Raw genomic sequence first — 24,343 nt, 5'->3', positions numbered from 1 at the left:
ACCTGACATTCCATGAAGCCGTGGTTCTTTAGTGCTAAGTTATATAACACTCACATATGCATGTACACACACACACCAGGAATCCCCAAATTAACCACACTGTTAGCAAGCTGAATCTGCACAACATGCGCTGGGATAGAAGCAGCCAAAGTGGAACTGAAAGCAGACAACAGACATGTCCCAAATGAGTCACATTTATTTGAAAAAGGTTCTCACACAACACAGATATACACTCACCGGCCCGTTTATTAAGTACTTCCATCTAGTACTGGGTCGGAACCCCGTTCCATCTCATCCCATTAGGCTCTATTGGGTTGAGGTCTGGGGACTGCGCAGGCCAATCAAGTAAACTGAACTCGCTGTCATGTTCCAGACAATGTTTTTCCACTCCTTAATTGTTCAGTGTTGGTGATGGCGTGCCCACTGGAGACGTTTCTTCTTGTTTTTAGCTGAGATGAGTGGAACCCGGTATGGTCGTCTGCTGCAATAGCCAATCCGTGACAAGGATCGACGAGTTGTGCGTTCCGTGATGCCGTTCTGCGCGCCACTGTTAAACTGTGCCATTATTTGTCTGTTTGTGGCCCGCCTGTTAGCTTGCACGATTCTTGCCATTCTCCTACGACCTCTCTCATCAACGAGCTGTTTTCACCCACACTGACTGGATGTTTCTTGTTTGTCACACCATTCTCGGTGAACCCTAGACACTGTCATGCATGAAAAGCTCAGGAGGGCGGCCATTTCTGAGATGCTGGATCCGGCGTGCCTGGCACCGACAATCATACCTCGCTTAAAGTCGCTTAGGTCAATTGTTTTGCTCATTCTAACGTTCAATTGAACAGTGACTGAATGTCTAGATTCCTGTCTGCCTGCTTTATATAGCAAGCCATGGTCACTGTCAGTAGGAGCGATCCATTTTCGTGAACGAGGTGGTGTACCTAATAAACTGTCCGGTGAGTGTATATAGAAACACAGCAGTATTGCACAGCAGCCAGTCACATCATTGACTGCACACACATACACATACACTCACAGTCTCACACTCACACATATGAGCAGGTGTAAAACACACTGTACGAGATTGAGCCAGCCATTGGTTGTGGTTTAGACTGTCAGTAGAAAAGCTCTCATCTCCACGGTCTGGAACTCTGTAAACATGTGATCGAGAAAATCGAGGGGGGAAGGGGGGTGGTCCACTCATCTCTCAGGCCTTCCCTGATGGACACAGAGCTGTCCGGACCTCCAGGCCTCCTGGAGGTGTTAGGGAGGTACGTAGGGTGGCGAGCAGCCTCAGGTCTGATGAGCGGGTGTGGGGAGAGTCTGTGGGGCCTCTGGATCACATTCCCATCCTGATGCTCTGGATGATCTGAAAGATGGCTTAGAGAGAAAGTGGCATCCAGTTAAGCAAAATAATTGAGCAGAAAACTGAAGTGAAACTAAAATTGGTTTAGTTCTGTGGTTAACCAATGTTCCCTAGGTGAGTAATATCAAGGCTAATGTGAAACAGAATGTTGAACACTGGATGTTTGTGCCTTACCTGATCCACAGACGACGAAGACGAACAGAGCCAGGAGCCACGGCCCCACGGGGTACTTCTCCTCCTGAGGTCGCTGAGAGGGAGTGGGGAGAGAAAACAACAAGAATGTTCAACCACTGAGACATACTGTACAGGTCAAATGTCATCCAAATGTCACTATTTATGTCATGTCTTGTCTTAGGACCCCTTTGGAAACAACATGATCCTTCTGAAATAAACAGTTTTTATCGGTGTTCTTCCATTAATTAGTTAACTATTTTAGTTTTAGAGATATGTCATTTTAGGACCTGATAGGGCCTTAAACCCCAGTGAGCAAGTTTAGTGTAACAATGGCCAGGAAACCTCCACTATAGAAGGAGGAAATCTTGAGAGGCATCCTCCTCCGACTGGCCACATACACCGGACATAAGGTCGGAAGTAAGGTCAGAGTTAGTATGACGGTCAAGGTCGGACAGTTGTTGTTTAAGGGCGGTCAAAACTGTGCAGAATATGCGACTACAGGACACAGCTTGGTGGAGGAAGACCAAGCAGGTTGAACAAACATCCATTGGATGAAGTTTCATACAGTGTTATGAACTTTAGGCCTACATCAACAACATGCTGAATAGGACACGTTTCAAACCATGTTAGTCCAGTCTCAGTCTGACTGTTTTAAACCCGGTCCTCATCACGGTGTGGGTGTTTTGTACCCAGTTACACCAGAATAGACTGGATCTAATAATAAACTGAGTTCTGCAGAGTTAGCATGTAGCCCCTCAGACAGCTATGAACACATCTAGTTCTTATGGAAAACAGGAGTGGAAACCAAACCACTGATGTAAAAACACATGATATACAATATGTCTCTGGAAACCCTTAGCCTGCCTGGCTGTCTAGACCAGCAGCATGAGACTCACCATCATAAACTATCACAACCACAAGATGTGGTCTGGTGTGGGTGATGTCATAATACAGTTGGATAGCACCCATGTGCTTTCTGATTATGCTATACTATTATTGTGGATGACACAATAGCTATCTAGAATGTACAGCGCAAACCCCAAGTATTCCTTTATTCTAATACAAACAATGAAAACAATCTCTATTCCACAGTGAGCTATTCCATTCAGTGTCACCTTGCACAATGAAGTCATGTTGAAGGCATGTAAAGATTTCTGGTATAGTTTCATAATTCAAGGTTGTCAGAAGAAAAACTGACATCTTAAGGAACACCAAGAGAACAAATCAGCCTGCCATAAAAAGGAATCAGTTAGACGGTGTATAAATTGGGAATACTATAACAAATACTATAACATTATATTCAGCAGTTATGATCATTTAATAAATTATGAACACCTCCCATTTCCCTAAGGCTATTATAGCACAATTATACAAGTGTTTAATGTACACTATCTAAACTAATACAGGCCAGTGTAACCAATCCCCAAGAGGAGGTGAAACCTAAATTCCAGAGTTACATAATAATCAGTATCACTACCTGTCCTATATTATCTGTGTGTGTGTTTTTGTTTAACTATCCTTGTGGGTACCAGAAGTCCTCACAAGAATAGTAAAACAAGGAAAATTCAGTCTAGTGGGGACATTTTGCCTGTCCCCACAAGGAAAAATGCTATTTTAGATTTAGGGGTTAAGTTTAGGGTTACAATTAGGAATATAATTAAGGTTATGGGTTAGGTTTAGGGTTAAAGTTAGAGATAGGGTTAGATTTAGGGTTAGGGGAAACAGGATTTTGGGTGGGAATTCTATGGTCGCTACAAGCATAGCAATACAAAACTGTGCGTGTATTTGTGACCCGGTCAGGATACAGATGGACCATAGAGTTCATCAACAACCTCAAGCCTTCTATATGGACTGTTCAATCAGATGATGACATCATCCTTATCGACAATCTCGATCTTTATCTACGTGGCATTGATCTCTCATTATTTATTGATCGGGAGAATACCGGGCTGTAAACCCTGTGGCAAACCGCCGATTCAAGATAATCGACCATTATATAACATACAGCCATCAGTATTGATAAACCACCCAACCAACGGCCCATGAATTACAATGAATGGAGAAGGGCTTGAAAACGCATTAATTGCGGCTTTTATGTTTCGTGTGATTGATCAGAATGGTTTGAAATGAATCATATTAGATAGGCTACAACATGCGGGTTTTTTGATGATACCCAATTAGAACCATAACATCAGATAGGCCTACACAATCCATCATTTATCATTATCAAATGGATGGATCACATTTATTGAAATCATGCAATTCTCAGTGATGATTAACTGAATCGGTGTCATCATGCTTGTATCTCCTTTCGTCTGATGATGGAACACACACAGCATGAAGAAAAGCTTCGCCTCACCAGGGTCTTTGCAACGTTGCCTCTCTGCGTGATGTTTTTGCTGTGCTTTTCGTTTGCCATACGGATCCTTTGTTTTGCTACCATTTTCTGAGAATGTTATATTGATGTAAAATTGTTATATGCCGGCGTAATTTCGATGCAGTGATGATGAAGCCGCAAGACCCCCACTGCTCTCTGCACCTGCTGACGTGCGCGCGGGCGGAAGTGCTCTTCCATGAAGCGTGGCGCGCGCGATCCGGTACAGAGCTTTTTTTTCTGCCTCACCTCTCAATCCAACCAGCCATTAGCAGTTAGTCAAACTATTTATTCTTCAACATGGAATGTATGAATAGTTCTCTCATTTGCCATAGAAACTTTTTAACAGTAGCATAACCCTCAATTGTCACCAGTACTCAATCAGTAGGCTAAAGTTCTTCTACCTTTCTCAAACAGAAGCTGTTGCCAGGGTCTTGTCTGTGTGCTGCACATGCCTGGAATGTCTGGAGAAACAGCACCATGTGTTAATCTGACAAATACCTTACATACAGGACATTGAGTGTGGTGGCCTAGAAAATGGTGCAAAAGTAGGTTAGAAACATTTGAGTGACCAGTTTTTTATTTATTTTAAAGACAAAAGTATAAATTATAATTACAACAGCTTACACCACTCATAACTATCAGCTTCTGGGGTTTCTAATAGTCACAAAATGATATCATATCTTCAAATGTGATTAGCTTAAGTACAGAGAAAGAGAGGAGAGAGATAATAAGAATAAGATGAGAGAGGAGAAGAGAACAGCAGTGCTGCACTTGGACCCATGGTGCAGATAAGAGTGGTTGCCTAGCAACTGCATCTAGGGGTGGGCCAACCAGGGTTTCACAGCCGCACTGTGCCTTGGCAGGGAGGACTTCAGACATAGCTGGCCCACCCCTAGATGCAGTTGATAGGCAACCACTCTTATCAGCACCATGGGTCCAACAGCTCAACCCATGGATGGATTTCATTATCTTTACTTTATTTACATACAATTAATAAACGTCTAATAACATTGTCTTTGTCTATTAAAAGTCTGTTACTGTATGTAAGATTTCCAGTAATTTCAACCAATGAAGTGTGTGTTGTATGTGCACAGTGTGTAATGTTGACTTCATGCTCTGTTTTACTAATTGGGTTGTTCTGGTGTTGCACAGCACTGAACATTGTGAGCCCAAACACATGTAATCCAGACAGTTCCGTTTGCAACAACAGTTTGGCTCCTCTTGCCCTCAGTATCTATATTCTAGACCCATATTCAGCCAACCTGAAGGGCAGTGCAACAACCTCCAATACGAAGAACTCAGCTTTGACACGCACAGATGTGTGTGTGTTTATTGTGACCATTCAGTGAGTGTGTGTGGTCTGCCTTGCTCCTGTATGAGTTTACCAGCTTTACACCATGTGGAGGGAATTCTCAGCCCAGCCCAAGGACACATGAGAGGATGGGAAGAGGAGAGGACAGGGGAAGATGAAAGAAGGGAACAGGGGAAGAGGAGAGGAGTGCAGGGCACAGGGAAGAAAAGGGGGACAGTGAAAGAGGAGAGGAGAAACAGGGGACAGGGAAAGAGGAGGGGGACAGGGAAAGAGGAGAGGAGAGCAGGGGACAGGGAAAGAGGAGGGGGACAGGGAAAGAGGAGGGGACAGGGGAAGAGGAGGGGGACAGGGGAAGAGGAGAGGAGATCAGGGGACAGGGGAAGAGGAGAGGAGAGCAGGGGACAGGGAAAGAGGAGGGGGACAGGGAAAGAGGAGGGGACAGGGGAAGAGGAGAGGAGAGCAGGGGACAGGGGAAGAGGAGAGGAGAGCAGGGGACAGGGAAAGAGGAGAGGAGAGCAGGGGACAGGGAAAGAGGAGGGGGACAGGGAAAGAGGAGGGGACAGGGGAAGAGGAGAGGAGAGCAGGGGACAGGGAAAGAGGAGGGGGACAGGGAAAGAGGAGAGGAGAGCAGGGGACAGGGGAAGAGGAGAGGAGAGCAGGGGACAGGGAAAGAGGAGAGGAGAGCAGGGGACAGGGAAAGAGGAGGGGGACAGGGGAAGAGGAGGGGACAGGGGAAGAGGAAGGCGATAGGGGAATAGGAGAGGAGGGGACAGGGGAAAGGAGGTATGGGCAGAGAGAGAGGGTAGTAGAGGAGGGAGCAAGGGAAGTTAAAGGAGAAAAGGCAGCAAGGGGAGATCAGAGAAGGTGAACAGAGAGAGAGAGATTGGAGATTGGGGTCCTTCATGCCTGCTCCTATGGGGATCCACTATATTGCTTGTCCCAGCCTACCCGCAACCCCTCGAGCAGCACTGAGGACCAATGACTCCTCTCGTGTACAGAGGCTGAAAGTGACCCGACAGTAGGACACTGTCACATAGTCTAACAGACTCGTACAATAGAACATTCCTTAGACAGTCAATGCCTCGTGAAATCATCTCAATGGCAGTCTGAACATTGTCGAAGATGATGGTATGTTGGGCAAACAGAAACTCAACCCTGGTTATGTGGTGTCATCTTTCTCCCTGTAGTTCCCTGTAGCCTTTGTTATCTCTTATCCATGGCTGGGTCAGACGTTTGATTTACCCTCTGCCTGCTTTAACCACATTCTAACCCATCTCACAATATGGAATGAGGCCAACTCTCTGATGTTTTCTTTGTCATAGAAAACAAAATACCTGCAGGACAGGAAGTGTATTCTGTTATAGTTGACAATTATGAAGAAGTGGACACACACAGACCCATAGATCCCAGCTGCACACACCTGCACACACACACATGCATGCATACACTGTTGTTAGTGTAACCGATGTGAAATGGCTAGTTAGTTAGCGGTGGTGCGCGCTAATAGCATTTCAATCAGTGACGTCACTCGCTCTGAGACTTGAAGTAGGGTTTCCCCTTGCGTTGCAAGGGGCGCGGCTTTTGTGGCGCGATGGGTAACGATGCTTCGTGGGGTGTCAGTTGTTGATGTGTGCAAGGGTCCCTGGTTCGAGCCCAGGTTGGGGCGAAGAGAGGGATGGAACCTACACTGTTACATTAGGAATGATTATATGCAGTGCTAATAACCTATTATACAATACAGTCCAGGCACCAGTGCAACCCCATCCTGACAGTAATTCCCTTTCCACTGCAAGACAACTTTATCTTCTGCACTAAACCATTTATTTCTAGAGAGAAACAGAGAAAATATCTGACCTAGATTCAAACCTGTTTATATCCAACTTACATCTAAACAGGCCATCTCTCTCGCTCTCTCTCTACCTCTCTTGCTCTCTGCATTTAAGTATTCTGTGTATTTCAGTATTTTCAAATACACAGCCCAAAACAAGTACTTTTATTTCAATATTTGAATGATTATTTGTAAAAAAAACAAATTGTCTACCAAATTGTATTGGAGTGTCTTGAAATGCATATTTCAAAAACTATTTTCAAATACAGGGGTTAAATGCATAAGAGTGTATTTGAGTATTTTCAAATACTTTTTAAGTGTATTTCCAAATACATGAAACTATTAAACTACTTGTCTTTTCAAATAAAATATATCTGAATACTTACTTCGAATGTACTATATGTGAAAGTAATTGAGATATTTGAAATAGTATTTAAACCCAGGTCTGACACACACACACACACACACACACACACACACACACACACACACACACACACACACACACACACACACACACACACACACACACACACACACACACACACACACACACACACACACACACACACACACACACACTCAACATACTGATCTTAAATACAACTAGATGATGCTCTCAGAGTCCTATCTAGCACTGCAATCAGGAAGGAGGGAAGGCTTTCTCAGCATCTGCCTGCTGCACTGTTTGAACAAATCTTATTCATCATGTCTCTGTGTGCTGCTCTCCTTGCCACTCTCCCCAGGCCCTGTATGGTAGGCTCCTGTAGTGCTACTCTGCTCTGGTGCTGAATAAGAGATGACACATACAGCTCCAGCTTTTACCTGCTGCCGTTCTATTCTGTATCTGAGTATTTTGGTGTCCTGGGTTCAACCTGCCGCACTACCACACTGGCTCTGCATCCCACTACGCCACTAACCTCGCCAGATCAGGATGGTACGAAGCTACTATGCTACAGCAATACATACATACATTGATTGGTGTATATGTATATGATCATTTCTTTTAATAATTTACTTGTATTCACTTTCTGAATTGAAAACTGAATTAACCCCATGAAAGCCTTGAAGAGAGCCAGAAGGAGAAGGGGAACAAGGACGAAGAGAGAGGGAGGCGGCGGGAGAAATGGGAAAGGAACAATGTACATGTGTCAGGTGCAGTGCTGGAAAAAGTATCCAATTGTCATACTTGAGTAAAAGTAAAGATACCTTACAGTTTTTTTCAATTGCTAACATGCATTAGTCAAAACTGAAGTCACATTGTCAAAACTCTTCACACAGTCAGCAAACAGAAGTGTATGTGTACCAAACTGTGAATCATTTTTCATTGCTTTCACACAAAATGCATTCAATGACCACATTTTCCTTGAAATCCATGAACTCTTTTCTCATTCACACTCCACCACCTGCAAAACTATATATTTGCAGCACATGTTTTCAAATGCTAACACACTGTTTCCAAAACTGTTAAAAACACAATGAAAACAGAATGATGGCAAATGTTGTGCATTTCTTCAGTAACCAGATTGAAACATATAGAAAATCTCAGCAGAATATTTAATCATTCCAAACACAGCTGAAAGCCTACCCAAGTGTCCTGTTCTTAGTCTCATTACCAAACAGACAAAAGAGGACGGCTTAGGAATGATTTAGCTTGGAAACATGGATCAAGGAAGACAGGTTGGTAGGGAAAGAAGAGTGGCAGGGAGAGGGAGAATGCGTGGAGGACTCTCTCTTTGAGAGTGGCCGGTTTAAGGGTGCAACCAAATCTGCAGCGTTCAACAGTTGCATCAACAGTACGAATTTTCTGGCAAAACAACAGGTGAGATGTGCATCCTTCAAGGATAATTGAACTACATATTACAGTACAATACAGTATGTTCACATTTTTACATGTACTGAGATTTTGAAATATATTGATTGTTTTGTGTTTTGCAATAAAACTGCAGGAAATTCGGGACAGAGTGCTGGCAGACAATATCAGTTTTGGGAATGTGAATACAGTCAGCACAATGACATTTGCCAGAGTCCTAGAGAAACATAAAATAAGGATGAAGCAGTTTGAGGGAAACGGTGAATGTGTGAAAGAACTCCGGTATCAATATGTCCAGGTAAGACATCTGTTCAGTAACCAAACAGGGTACATACACAGCTATGCATAATGTCAATTACTGTAAAACTGTGTATTTACTGTATTTTAGAGAGTAATGGAGATGGAAGCCAGGCAAACTGCACATACATTCATCTTTGTGGATGAAGCTGGATTCAACCTGGTGAAAACACACCGCAGGGGAAGACATGTGATTGGACAGAGAGCAACCGTAGATGTCCCAGGCCAGAGAAGAGTTAACATCACAATGTGTGCAGCACTGTCCAATGATGGTTTGCTGTTACACAAACCACTCATTGGCCCCTACAATACAGAGAGGCTACTTTATTTTCTGGTTGACCTGCATAATGGACTTGTGCCAGTGGAGGAGAGAGGGACAAGAAACTCCCCTACCTTCGTTGTTGTGTGGGATAATGTGACATTCCACCACTCTGCTGCAGTCACAGACTGGTTTACTACACATCCCAGGATGTCAGTACTATTCCTGCCTCCATACTCCCCTTCCTAAACCCCATAGAGGAGTTTCTCTCTGCGTGGAGGTGGAAGGTTTATGACCACCATCCACATGACCAGATGTCCATACTGAATGCCATGAATGTGGGGTGTGGAGACACTTCTCCTGAAGACTGCCAGGGTTGGATTAGACATTCCAGAAGATACTTTCCAAGATGCATCGCCAGAGAAGACATAAGATGTGATGTTGATGAGAAATTGTGGCCAAATGCAGGAGAGAGGGAGAACTAGAACCCTCACAGTACTGTACAGTATGAGTGATTATACTATACATGTTGATGAGAACTAGAACCCTCACAGTACTGTACAGTATGAGTGATTATACTATACATGTTGATGAGAACTAGAACCCTCACAGTACTGTACAGTATGAGTGATTATACTATATATGTTGATGAGAACTAGAACCCTCACAGTACTGTACAGTATGACTGATTATACTATACATGTTGATGAGAACTAGAACCCTCACAGTACTGTACAGTATGAGTGATTATACTATACATGTTGATGAGAACTAGAACCCTCACAGTACTGAACAGTATGAGTGATTATACTATACATGTTGATGAGAACTAGAACCCTCACCGTACTGAACAGTATGAGTGATTATACTATACATGTTGATGAGAACTAGAACCCTCACAGTACTGTACAGTATAAGTGTTATACTATACATGTTGATGAGAACTAGAACCCTCACGGTACTGTACAGTATGAGTGATTATACTATACATGTTGATGAGAACTAGAACCCTCACAGTACTGTACAGTATGCGTTAAACTATACATGTTGATGAGAACTAGAACCCTCACAGTACTGTACAGTATGAGTGATTATACTATACATGTTGATGAGAACTAGAACCCTCACAGTACTGTACAGTATGAGTGATTATACTATACATGTTGATGAGAACTAGAACCCTCACAGTACTGTACAGTATGAGTGATTATACTATACATGTTGATGAGAACTAGAACCCTCAAAGTACTATACAGTATGAGTGATTATACTATACATGTTGATGAGAACTAGAACCCTCACAGTACTGTACAGTATGAGTGATTATACTATACATGTTGATGAGAACTAGAACCCTCACAGTACTGTACAGTATGAGTGATTATACTATACATGTTGATGAGAACTAGAACCCTCACAGTACTGTACAGTATGAGTGTTATACTACACATGTTGTTGAGAACAAGAACCCTCACGGTGCTGTACAGTATGAGTGATTATACTATACATGTTGATGAGAACTAGAACCCTCACAGTACTGTACAGTATGTGTTAAACTATACATGTTGATGAGAACTAGAACCCTTACGCTTACTGAACAGTATGAGTGATTATACTATACATGTTGATGAGATCTAGAACCCTCACAGTGCTGTACAGTATTAGTGATAATGCTATACATGTTGATGAGAACTAGAACTCTCATGGTACTGTAAAGTCTGAGGGATTATACTATACATGTTGAATGAAACTAGAACCCTCACGTTACTGTACAGTACGAGTGATTATACTATACATGTTGATGAGAACTAGAACCCTCACAGTACTGTACGGTATGAGTGTTAAACTGTACATGTTGATGAGAACTAGAACCCTCACAGTACTGTACAGTATGAGTGTTAAACTGTACATGTTGATGAGAACTAGAACCCTCACAGTACTGTACAGTATGAGTGATTATACTATACATGTTGATGAGAACTAGAACCCTCACAGTACTGTACAGTATGAGTGTTATACTATACATGTTGATGAGAACTAGAACCCTCACAGTACTGTACAGTATGAGTGATTATACTATACATGTTGATGAGAACTAGAACCCTCACAGTACTGTACAGTATGAGTGATTATACTATACATGTTGTTGAGAACTAGAACCCTCACAGTACTGTACAGTATGTGTTAAACTGTACATGTTGATGAGAACTAGAACCCTCACAGTACTGTACAGTATGAGTGATTATACATGTTGTTGAGAACTAGAACCCTCACAGTACTGTACAGTATGAGTGATTATACTATACATGTTGTTGAGAACTAGAACCCTCACAGTACTGTACAGTATGAGTGTTATACTATACATGTTGATGAGAACTAGAACCCTCACAGTACTGTACAGTATGAGTGATTATACTATACATGTTGATGAGAACTAGAACCCTCACGGTACTGTACGGTATGAGTGTTTATACTACACATGTTGAAGAGAACTAGAACCCTCAAGGTACTGTACAGTATGAGTGATTATACTATACACTTTGATGAGAACTAGAACCCTCACAGTACTGTACAGTATGAGTGATTATACTACACATGTTGAAGAGAACTAGAACCCTCAAGGTACTGTACAGTATGTGTGATTATACTATACATGTTGTTGAGAACTAGAACCCTCACAGTACTGTACAGTATGTGTTAAACTGTACATGTTGATGAGAACTAGAACCCTCACAGTACTGTACAGTATGAGTGATTATACTATACATGTTGTTGAGAACTAGAACCCTCACAGTACTGTACAGTATGTGTTAAACTATACATGTTTATGAGAACTATAACCCTCACGGTACTGTACAGTATGCGTTAAACTATACATGTTGATGAGAACTAGAACCCTCACCGTACTGAACAGTATGAGTGATTATACTATACATGTTGAGGAGAACTAGAACCCTCACAGTACTGTACAGTATGAGTGATTATACTATACATGTTGATGAGAACTAGAACCCTCACAGTACTGTACAGTATGAGTGATTATACTATACATGTTGATGAGAACTAGAACCCTCACAGTACTGTACAGTATGAGTGATTATACTATACATGTTGATGAGAACTAGAACCCTCACAGTACTGTACAGTATGAGTGATTATACTATACATGTTGATGAGAACTAGAACCCTCACAGTACTGTACAGTATGGGTGATTATACTATACATGTTGATGAGAACTAGAACCCTCACAGTACTGTACAGTATGAGTGATTATACTATACATGTTGTTGAGAACTAGAACCCTCACAGTACTGTACAGTATGTGTTAAACTATACATGTTGATGAGAACTATAACCCTCACGGTACTGTACAGTATGCGTTAAACTATACATGTTGATGAGAACTAGAACCCTCACCGTACTGAACAGTATGAGTGATTATACTATACATGTTGATGAGAACTAGAACCCTCACAGTACTGTACAGTATGAGTGATTATACTATACATGTTGATGAGAACTAGAACCCTCACAGTACTGTAGAGTATGAGTGATTATACTATACATGTTGATGAGAACTAGAACCCTCACAGTACTGTACAGTATGAGTGATTATACTATACATGTTGATGAGAACTAGAACCCTCACAGTACTGTACAGTATGAGTGATTATACTATACATGTTGATGAGAACTAGAACCCTCACAGTACTGTACAGTATGAGTGATTATACTATACATGTTGTTGAGAACTAGAACCCTCACAGTACTGTACAGTATGTGTTAAACTGTACATGTTGATGAGAACTAGAACCCTCACAGTACTGTACAGTATGAGTGATTATACTATACATGTTGTTGAGAACTAGAACCCTCACAGTACTGTACAGTATGTGTTAAACTATACATGTTGATGAGAACTGTAACCCTCACGGTACTGTACAGTATGCGTTAAACTATACATGTTGATGAGAACTAGAACCCTCACCGTACTGTACAGTATGAGTGATTATACTATACATGTTGATGAGAACTAGAACCCTCACAGTACTGTACAGTATGAGTGATTATACTTTACATGTTGATGAGAACTAGAACCCTCACAGTACTGTACAGTATGAGTGATTATACTATGCATGTTGATGAGAACTAGAACCCTCACAGTACTGTACAGTATGAGTGTTATACTATACATGTTGATGAGAACTAGAACCCTCACAGTACTGTACAGTATGAGTGTCATACTATACATGTTGATGAGAACTAGAACCCTCACAGTACTGTACAGTATGAGTGATTATACTATACATGTTGATGAGAACTATAACCCTCACAGTACTGTACAGTATGAGTGTTGTACTATACATGTTGATGAGAACTAGAACCCTCACAGTACTGTACAGTATGACTGTTGTACTATACATGTTGATGAGAACTAGAACCCTCACAGTACTGTACAGTATGAGTGATTATACTATACATGTTGATGAGAACTAGAACCCTCACAGTACTGTACAGTATGAGTGTTATACTATACATGTTGATGAGAACTAGAACCCTCACAGTACTGTACAGTATGAGTGTTGTACTATACATGTTGATGAGAACTAGAACCCTCACAGTACTGTACAGTATGAGTGATTATACTATACATGTTGATGAGAACTAGAACCCTCACAGTACTGTACAGTATGAGTGATTAAACTATACATGTTGATGAGAACTAGAACCCTCACAGTACTGTACAGTATGAGTGATTATACTATACATGTTGATGAGAACTAGAACCCTCACAGTACTGTACAGTATGAGTGATTATACTATACATGTTGATGAGAACTAGAACCCTCACAGTACTGTACAGTATGAGTGATTATACTATACATGTTGATGAGAACTAGAACCCTCACAGTACTGTACAGTATGAGTGTTGTACTATACATGTTGATGAGAACTAGAACCCTCACAGTACTGTACAGTATGAGTGTTGTACTATACATGTTGATGAGAACTAGAACCCTCACAGTACTGTACAGTATGAGTGATTATACTATACATGTTGATGAGAACTAGAACCCTCACAGTACTGTACAGTATGAGTGTTATACTATTCATGTTGATGAGAACTAGAACCCTCACAGTACTGTACAGTATGAGTGATTATACTATACATGTTGATGAGAACTAGAACCCTCACAGTACTGTACAGCATGAGTGATTATACTATACATGTTGATGAGAACTAGAACCCTCACAGTACTGTACAGTATGAGTGATTATACTATACATGTTGATGAGAACTAGAACCCTCACAGTACTGTACAGTATGAGTGATTATACTATACATGTTGATGAGAACTAGAACCCTCACAGTACTGTGCAGTATGAGTGATTATACTATACATGTTGATGAGAACTAGAACCCTCACAGTACTGTGCAGTATGAGTGATTATACTATACATGTTGATGAGAACTAGAACCCTCACAGTACTGTGCAGTATGAGTGTTATACTATACATGTTGATGAGAACTAGAACCCTCACAGTACTGTACAGTATGAGTGTTGTACTATACATGTTGATGAGAACTAGAACCCTCACAGTACTGTACAGTATGAGTGTTATACTATACATGTTGATGAGAACTAGAACCCTCACAGTACTGTACAGTATGAGTGATTATACTATAGATGTTGATGAGAACTAGAACCCTCACAGTACTGTACATTATGAGTGATTATACTATACATGTTGATGAGAACTAGAACCCTCACAGTACTGTACAGTATGAGTGATTATACTATACATGTTGATGAGAACTAGAACCCTCACAGTACTGTACAGTATGAGTGATTATACTATACATGTTGATGAGAACTAGAACCCTCACAGTACTGTACAGTATGAGTGATTATACTATACATGTTGTTGAGAACTAGAACCCTCACAGTACTGTACAGTATGTGTTAAACTGTACATGTTGATGAGAACTAGAACCCTCACAGTACTGTACAGTATGAGTGATTATACATGTTGTTGAGAACTAGAACCCTCACAGTACTGTACAGTATGAGTGATTATACTATACATGTTGATGAGAACTAGAACCCTCACAGTACTGTACAGTATGAGTGATTATACTATACATGTTGTTGAGAACTAGAACCCTCACAGTACTGTACAGTATGTGTTAAACTATACATGTTGATGAGAACTATAACCCTCACGGTACTGTACAGTATGCGTTAAACTATACATGTTGATGAGAACTAGAACCCTCACGGTACTGAACAGTATGAGTGATTATACTATACATGTTGATGAGAACTAGAACCCTCACGGTACTGTACAGTATGAGTGATTATACTATACATGTTGATGAGAACTAGAACCCTCACGGTACTGTACAGTATGAGTGATTATACTATACATGTTGATGAGAACTAGAACCCTCACAGTACTGTACAGTATGAGTGATTATACTATACATGTTGATGAGAACTAGAACCCTCACGGTACTGTACAGTATGAGTGATTGTACTATACATGTTGATGAGAACTAGAACCCTCACGGTACTGTACAGTATGAGTGATTATACTATACATGTTGTTGAGAACTAGAACCCTCACGGTACTGTACAGTATGTGTTAAACTGTACATGTTGATGAGAACTAGAACCCTCACAGTACTGTACAGTATGAGTGATTATACTATACATGTTGTTGAGAACTAGAACCCTCACAGTACTGTACAGTATGAGTGTTAAACTATACATGTTGATGAGAACTGTAACCCTCACGGTACTGTACAGTATGGCGTTAAACTATACATGTTGATGAGAACTAGAACCCTCACCGTACTGTACAGTATGAGTGATTATACTATACATGTTGATGAGAACTAGAACCCTCACAGTACTGTACAGTATGAGTGATTATACTATACATGTTGATGAGAACTAGAACCCTCACAGTACTGTACAGTATGAGTGATTATACTATGCATGTTGATGAGAACTAGAACCCTCACAGTACTGTACAGTATGAGTGTTATACTATACATGTTGATGAGAACTAGAACCCTCACAGTACTGTACAGTATGAGTGTCATACTATACATGTTGATGAGGACTAGAACCCTCACAGTACTGTACAGTATGAGTGATTATACTATACATGTTGATGAGGACTAGAACCCTCACAGTACTGTACAGTATGAGTGTTGTACTATACATGTTGATGAGAACTAGAACCCTCACGGTACTGTACAGTATGACTGTTGTACTATACATGTTGATGAGAACTAGAACCCTCACAGTACTGTACAGTATGAGTGATTATACTATACATGTTGATGAGAACTAGAACCCTCACAGTACTGTACAGTATGAGTGTTATACTATACATGTTGATGAGAACTAGAACCCTCACAGTACTGTACAGTAGGAGTGATTGTACTATACATGTTGATGAGAACTAGAACCCTCACAGTACTGTACAGTATGAGTGATTATACTATACATGTTGATGAGAACTAGAACCCTCACAGTACTGTACAGTATGAGTGATTAAACTATACATGTTGATGAGAACTAGAACCCTCACAGTACTGTACAGTATGAGTGATTATACTATACATGTTGATGAGAACTAGAACCCTCACAGTACTGTACAGTATGAGTGATTATACTATACATGTTGATGAGAACTAGAACCCTCACAGTACTGTACAGTATGAGTGATTATACTATACATGTTGATGAGAACTAGAACCCTCACAGTACTGTACAGTATGAGTGTTGTACTATACATGTTGATGAGAACTAGAACCCTCACAGTACTGTACAGTATGAGTGTTGTACTATACATGTTGATGAGAACTAGAACCCTCACAGTACTGTACAGTATGAGTGATTATACTATACATGTTGATGAGAACTAGAACCCTCACAGTACTGTACAGTATGAGTGTTATACTATTCATGTTGATGAGAACTAGAACCCTCACAGTACTGTACAGTATGAGTGATTATACTATACATGTTGATGAGAACTAGAACCCTCACAGTACTGTACAGCATGAGTGATTATACTATACATGTTGATGAGAACTAGAACCCTCACAGTACTGTACAGTATGAGTGATTATACTATACATGTTGATGAGAACTAGAACCCTCACAGTACTGTACAGTATGAGTGATTATACTATACATGTTGATGAGAACTAGAACCCTCACAGTACTGTGCAGTATGAGTGATTATACTATACATGTTGATGAGAACTAGAACCCTCACAGTACTGTGCAGTATGAGTGATTATACTATACATGTTGATGAGAACTAGAACCCTCACAGTACTGTGCAGTATGAGTGTTATACTATACATGTTGATGAGAACTAGAACCCTCACAGTACTGTACAGTATGAGTGTTGTACTATACATGTTGATGAGAACTAGAACCCTCACAGTACTGTACAGTATGAGTGTTATACTATACATGTTGATGAGAACTAGAACCCTCACAGTACTGTACAGTATGAGTGATTATACTATAGATGTTGATGAGAACTAGAACCCTCACAGTACTGTACATTATGAGTGATTATACTATACATGTTGATGAGAACTAGAACCCTCACAGTACTGTACAGTATGAGTGATTATACTATACATGTTGATGAGAACTAGAACCCTCACAGTACTGTACAGTATGAGTGATTATACTATACATGTTGATGAGAACTAGAACCCTCACAGTACTGTACAGTATGAGTGATTATACTATACATGTTGATGAGAACTAGAACCCTCACAGTACTGTACAGTATGAGTGATTATACTATACATGTTGATGAGAACTAGAACCCTCACAGTACTGTACAGTATGAGTGATTATACTATACATGTTGATGAGAACTAGAACCCTCACAGTACTGTACAGTATGTGTTAAACTGTACATGTTGATGAGAACTAGAACCCTCACAGTACTGTACAGTATGAGTGATTATACTATACATGTTGATGAGAACTAGAACCCTCACAGTACTGTACAGTATGAGTGATTATACTATACATGTTGATGAGAACTAGAACCCTCACAGTACTGTACAGTATGAGTGATTATACTATACATGTTGATGAGAACTAGAACCCTCACGGTACTGTACAGTATGAGTGATTATACTATACATGTTGATGAGAACTAGAACCCTCACGGTACTGTACAGTATGAGTGATTATACTATACATGTTGATGAGAACTAGAACCCTCACGGTACTGTACAGTATGAGTGATTATACTATACATGTTGATGAGAACTAGAACCCTCACGGTACTGTACAGTATGAGTGATTATACTATACATGTTGATGAGAACTACAACCCTCACGGTACTGTACAGTATGAGTGTTGTACTATACATGTTGATGAGAACTAGAACCCTCACGGTACTGTACAGTATGAGTAATTATACTATACATGTTGATGAGAACTAGAACCCTCACGGTACTGTACAGTATGAGTGATTATACTATACATGTTGATGAGAACTAGAACCCTCATGGTACTGTACAGTATGAGTGATTATACTATACATGTTGATGAGAACTAGAACCCTCACGGTACTGTACAGTATGAGTGATTATACTATACATGTTGATGAGAACTAGAACCCTCACGGTACTGTACAGTATGAGTGATTATACTATACATGTTGATGAGAACTAGAACCCTCACAGTACTGTACAGTATGAGTGTTATACTATACATGTTGATGAGAATTAGAACCCTCACAGTACTGTACAGTATGAGTGATTATACTATACATGTTGATGAGAACTAGAACCCTCACAGTACTGTACAGTATGAGTGATTATACTATACATGTTGATGAGAACTAGAACCCTCACAGTACTGTACAGTATGAGTGATTATACTATACATGTTGATGAGGACTAGAACCCTCACAGTACTGTACAGTATGAGTGATTATACTATACATGTTGATGAGGACTAGAACCCTCACAGTACTGTACAGTATGAGTGATTATACTATACATGTTGATGAGGACTAGAACCCTCACAGTATTGAACAGTATGAGTGATTATACTATACATGTTGATGAGAACTAGAACCCTCACGGTACTGTACAGTATGAGTGATTATACTATACATGTTGATGAGAACTAGAACCCTCACGGTACTGTACAGTATGAGTGATTATACTATACATGTTGATGAGAACTAGAAACCTCACAGTACTGTACAGTATGCGTTAAACTATACATGTTGATGAGAACTAGAACCCTCACAGTACTGTACAGTATGAGTGATTATACTATACATGTTGATGAGAACTAGAACCCTCACAGTACTGTACAGTATGAGTGATTATACTATACATGTTGATGAGAACTAGAACCCTCACAGTACTGTACAGTATGAGTGATTATACTATACATGTTGATGAGAACTAGAACCCTCAAAGTACTGTACAGTATGAGTGATTATACTATACATGTTGATGAGAACTAGAACCCTCACAGTACTGTACAGTATGAGTGATTATACTATACATGTTGATGAGAACTAGAACCCTCACAGTACTGTACAGTATGAGTGATTATACTATACATGTTGATGAGAACTAGAACCCTCACAGTACTGTACAGTATGAGTGTTATACTACACATGTTGTTGAGAACAAGAACCCTCACGGTGCTGTACAGTATGAGTGATTATACTATACATGTTGATGAGAACTAGAACCCTCACAGTACTGTACAGTATGTGTTAAACTATACATGTTGATGAGAACTAGAACCCTTACGCTTACTGAACAGTATGAGTGATTATACTATACATGTTGATGAGATCTAGAACCCTCACAGTGCTGTACAGTATTAGTGATAATGCTATACATGTTGATGAGAACTAGAACCCTCACGTTACTGTACAGTACGAGTGATTATACTATACATGTTGATGAGAACTAGAACCCTCACAGTACTGTACGGTATGAGTGTTAAACTGTACATGTTGATGAGAACTAGAACCCTCACAGTACTGTACAGTATGAGTGTTAAACTGTACATGTTGATGAGAACTAGAACCCTCACAGTACTGTACAGTATGAGTGATTATACTATACATGTTGATGAGAACTAGAACCCTCACAGTACTGTACAGTATGAGTGTTATACTATACATGTTGATGAGAACTAGAACCCTCACAGTACTGTACAGTATGAGTGATTATACTATACATGTTGATGAGAACTAGAACCCTCACAGTACTGTACAGTATGAGTGATTATACTATACATGTTGTTGAGAACTAGAACCCTCACAGTACTGTACAGTATGTGTTAAACTGTACATGTTGATGAGAACTAGAACCCTCACAGTACTGTACAGTATGAGTGATTATACATGTTGTTGAGAACTAGAACCCTCACAGTACTGTACAGTATGAGTGATTATACTATACATGTTGTTGAGAACTAGAACCCTCACAGTACTGTACAGTATGAGTGTTATACTATACATGTTGATGAGAACTAGAACCCTCACAGTACTGTACAGTATGAGTGATTATACTATACATGTTGATGAGAACTAGAACCCTCACGGTACTGTACGGTATGAGTGATTATACTACACATGTTGAAGAGAACTAGAACCCTCAAGGTACTGTACAGTATGAGTGATTATACTATACACTTTGATGAGAACTAGAACCCTCACAGTACTGTACAGTATGAGTGATTATACTACACATGTTGAGGAGAACTAGAACCCTCAAGGTACTGTACAGTATGTGTGATTATACTATACATGTTGTTGAGAACTAGAACCCTCACAGTACTGTACAGTATGTGTTAAACTGTACATGTTGATGAGAACTAGAACCCTCACAGTACTGTACAGTATGAGTGATTATACTATACATGTTGTTGAGAACTAGAACCCTCACAGTACTGTACAGTATGTGTTAAACTATACATGTTTATGAGAACTATAACCCTCACGGTACTGTACAGTATGCGTTAAACTATACATGTTGATGAGAACTAGAACCCTCACCGTACTGAACAGTATGAGTGATTATACTATACATGTTGAGGAGAACTAGAACCCTCACAGTACTGTACAGTATGAGTGATTATACTATACATGTTGATGAGAACTAGAACCCTCACAGTACTGTACAGTATGAGTGATTATACTATACATGTTGATGAGAACTAGAACCCTCACAGTACTGTACAGTATGAGTGATTATACTATACATGTTGATGAGAACTAGAACCCTCACAGTACTGTACAGTATGAGTGATTATACTATACATGTTGATGAGAACTAGAACCCTCACAGTACTGTACAGTATGAGTGATTATACTATACATGTTGATGAGAACTAGAACCCTCACAGTACTGTACAGTATGAGTGATTATACTATACATGTTGTTGAGAACTAGAACCCTCACAGTACTGTACAGTATGTGTTAAACTATACATGTTGATGAGAACTATAACCCTCACGGTACTGTACAGTATGCGTTAAACTATACATGTCGATGAGAACTAGAACCCTCACCGTACTGAACAGTATGAGTGATTATACTATACATGTTGATGAGAACTAGAACCCTCACAGTACTGTACAGTATGAGTGATTATACTATACATGTTGATGAGAACTAGAACCCTCACAGTACTGTACAGTATGAGTGATTATACTATACATGTTGATGAGAACTAGAACCCTCACAGTACTGTACAGTATGAGTGATTATACTATACATGTTGATGAGAACTAGAACCCTCACAGTACTGTACAGTATGAGTGATTATACTATACATGTTGTTGAGAACTAGAACCCTCACAGTACTGTACAGTATGTGTTAAACTGTACATGTTGATGAGAACTAGAACCCTCACAGTACTGTACAGTATGAGTGATTATACATGTTGTTGAGAACTAGAACCCTCACAGTACTGTACAGTATGAGTGATTATACTATACATGTTGTTGAGAACTAGAACCCTCACAGTACTGTACAGTATGAGTGTTATACTATACATGTTGATGAGAACTAGAACCCTCACAGTACTGTACAGTATGAGTGATTATACTATACATGTTGATGAGAACTAGAACCCTCACGGTACTGTACGGTATGAGTGATTATACTACACATGTTGAAGAGAACTAGAACCCTCAAGGTACTGTACAGTATGAGTGATTATACTATACACTTTGATGAGAACTAGAACCCTCACAGTACTGTACAGTATGAGTGATTATACTACACATGTTGAAGAGAACTAGAACCCTCAAGGTACTGTACAGTATGTGTGATTATACTATACATGTTGTTGAGAACTAGAACCCTCACAGTACTGTACAGTATGTGTTAAACTGTACATGTTGATGAGAACTAGAACCCTCACAGTACTGTACAGTATGAGTGATTATACTATACATGTTGTTGAGAACTAGAACCCTCACAGTACTGTACAGTATGTGTTAAACTATACATGTTTATGAGAACTATAACCCTCACGGTACTGTACAGTATGCGTTAAACTATACATGTTGATGAGAACTAGAACCCTCACAGTACTGAACAGTATGAGTGATTATACTATACATGTTGATGAGAACTAGAACCCTCACAGTACTGTACAGTATGAGTGATTATACTATACATGTTGATGAGAACTAGAACCCTCACAGTACTGTACAGTATGAGTGATTATACTATACATGTTGATGAGAACTAGAACCCTCACAGTACTGTACAGTATGAGTGATTATACTATACATGTTGATGAGAACTAGAACCCTCACAGTACTGTACAGTATGAGTGATTATACTATACATGTTGATGAGAACTAGAACCCTCACAGTACTGTACAGTATGTGTTAAACTGTACATGTTGATGAGAACTAGAACCCTCACAGTACTGTACAGTATGAGTGATTATATACATGTTGTTGAGAACTAGAACCCTCACAGTACTGTACAGTATGAGTGATTATACTATACATGTTGATGAGAACTAGAACCCTCACAGTACTGTACAGTATGAGTGTTATACTATACATGTTGATGAGAACTAGAACCCTCACAGTACTGTACAGTATGAGTGATTATACTATACATGTTGATGAGAACTAGAACCCTCACGGTACTGTACGGTATGAGTGATTATACTACACATGTTGAAGAGAACTAGAACCCTCAAGGTACTGTACAGTATGAGTGATTATACTATACATTTTGATGAGAACTAGAACCCTCACAGTACTGTACAGTATGAGTGATTATACTACACATGTTGAAGAGAACTAGAACCCTCAAGGTACTGTACAGTATGTGTGATTATACTATACATGTTGTTGAGAACTAGAACCCTCACAGTACTGTACAGTATGTGTTAAACTGTACATGTTGATGAGAACTAGAACCCTCACAGTACTGTACAGTATGAGTGATTATACTATACATGTTGTTGAGAACTAGAACCCTCACAGTACTGTACAGTATGTGTTAAACTATACATGTTGATGAGAACTGTAACCCTCACGGTACTGTACAGTATGCGTTAAACTATACATGTTGATGAGAACTAGAACCCTCACCGTACTGAACAGTATGAGTGATTATACTATACATGTTGAGGAGAACTAGAACCCTCACCGTACTGTACAGTATGAGTGATTATACTATACATGTTGATGAGAACTAGAACCCTCACAGTACTGTACAGTATGAGTGATTATACTATACATGTTGATGAGAACTAGAACCCTCACAGTACTGTACAGTATGAGTGATTATACTATGCATGTTGATGAGAACTAGAACCCTCACAGTACTGTACAGTATGAGTGTTATACTAT

The 24,343-nt window shown here is 39.9% G+C and overlaps 1 protein-coding gene across 1 annotated transcript; it reads right to left on the bottom strand.

The window, feature by feature from the left end:
* Nucleotides 1-178: 178 nt before the first annotated feature.
* serp2 (stress-associated endoplasmic reticulum protein family member 2) lies at nucleotides 179-4,185 on the bottom strand. The gene is made up of 3 exons (XM_014173632.2): nucleotides 3,894-4,185; nucleotides 1,535-1,607; nucleotides 179-1,374 (listed from the first exon to the last, which is right to left on the bottom strand). Exons 1-3 carry the CDS (start codon nucleotides 3,975-3,977, stop codon nucleotides 1,334-1,336), a joined length of 198 nt encoding a protein of 65 aa, XP_014029107.1. The 5' UTR covers nucleotides 3,978-4,185; the 3' UTR covers nucleotides 179-1,333.
* Nucleotides 4,186-24,343: the final 20,158 nt, after the last annotated feature.

This window comes from Salmo salar, chromosome ssa25 (assembly GCF_905237065.1).
Source record: "Salmo salar chromosome ssa25, Ssal_v3.1, whole genome shotgun sequence".
Taxonomy (NCBI): Eukaryota; Metazoa; Chordata; class Actinopteri; order Salmoniformes; family Salmonidae; genus Salmo; species Salmo salar.
Note: the sequence above shows the minus strand (reverse complement) of the source record. Positions and strands in the feature narration are given on the sequence as shown.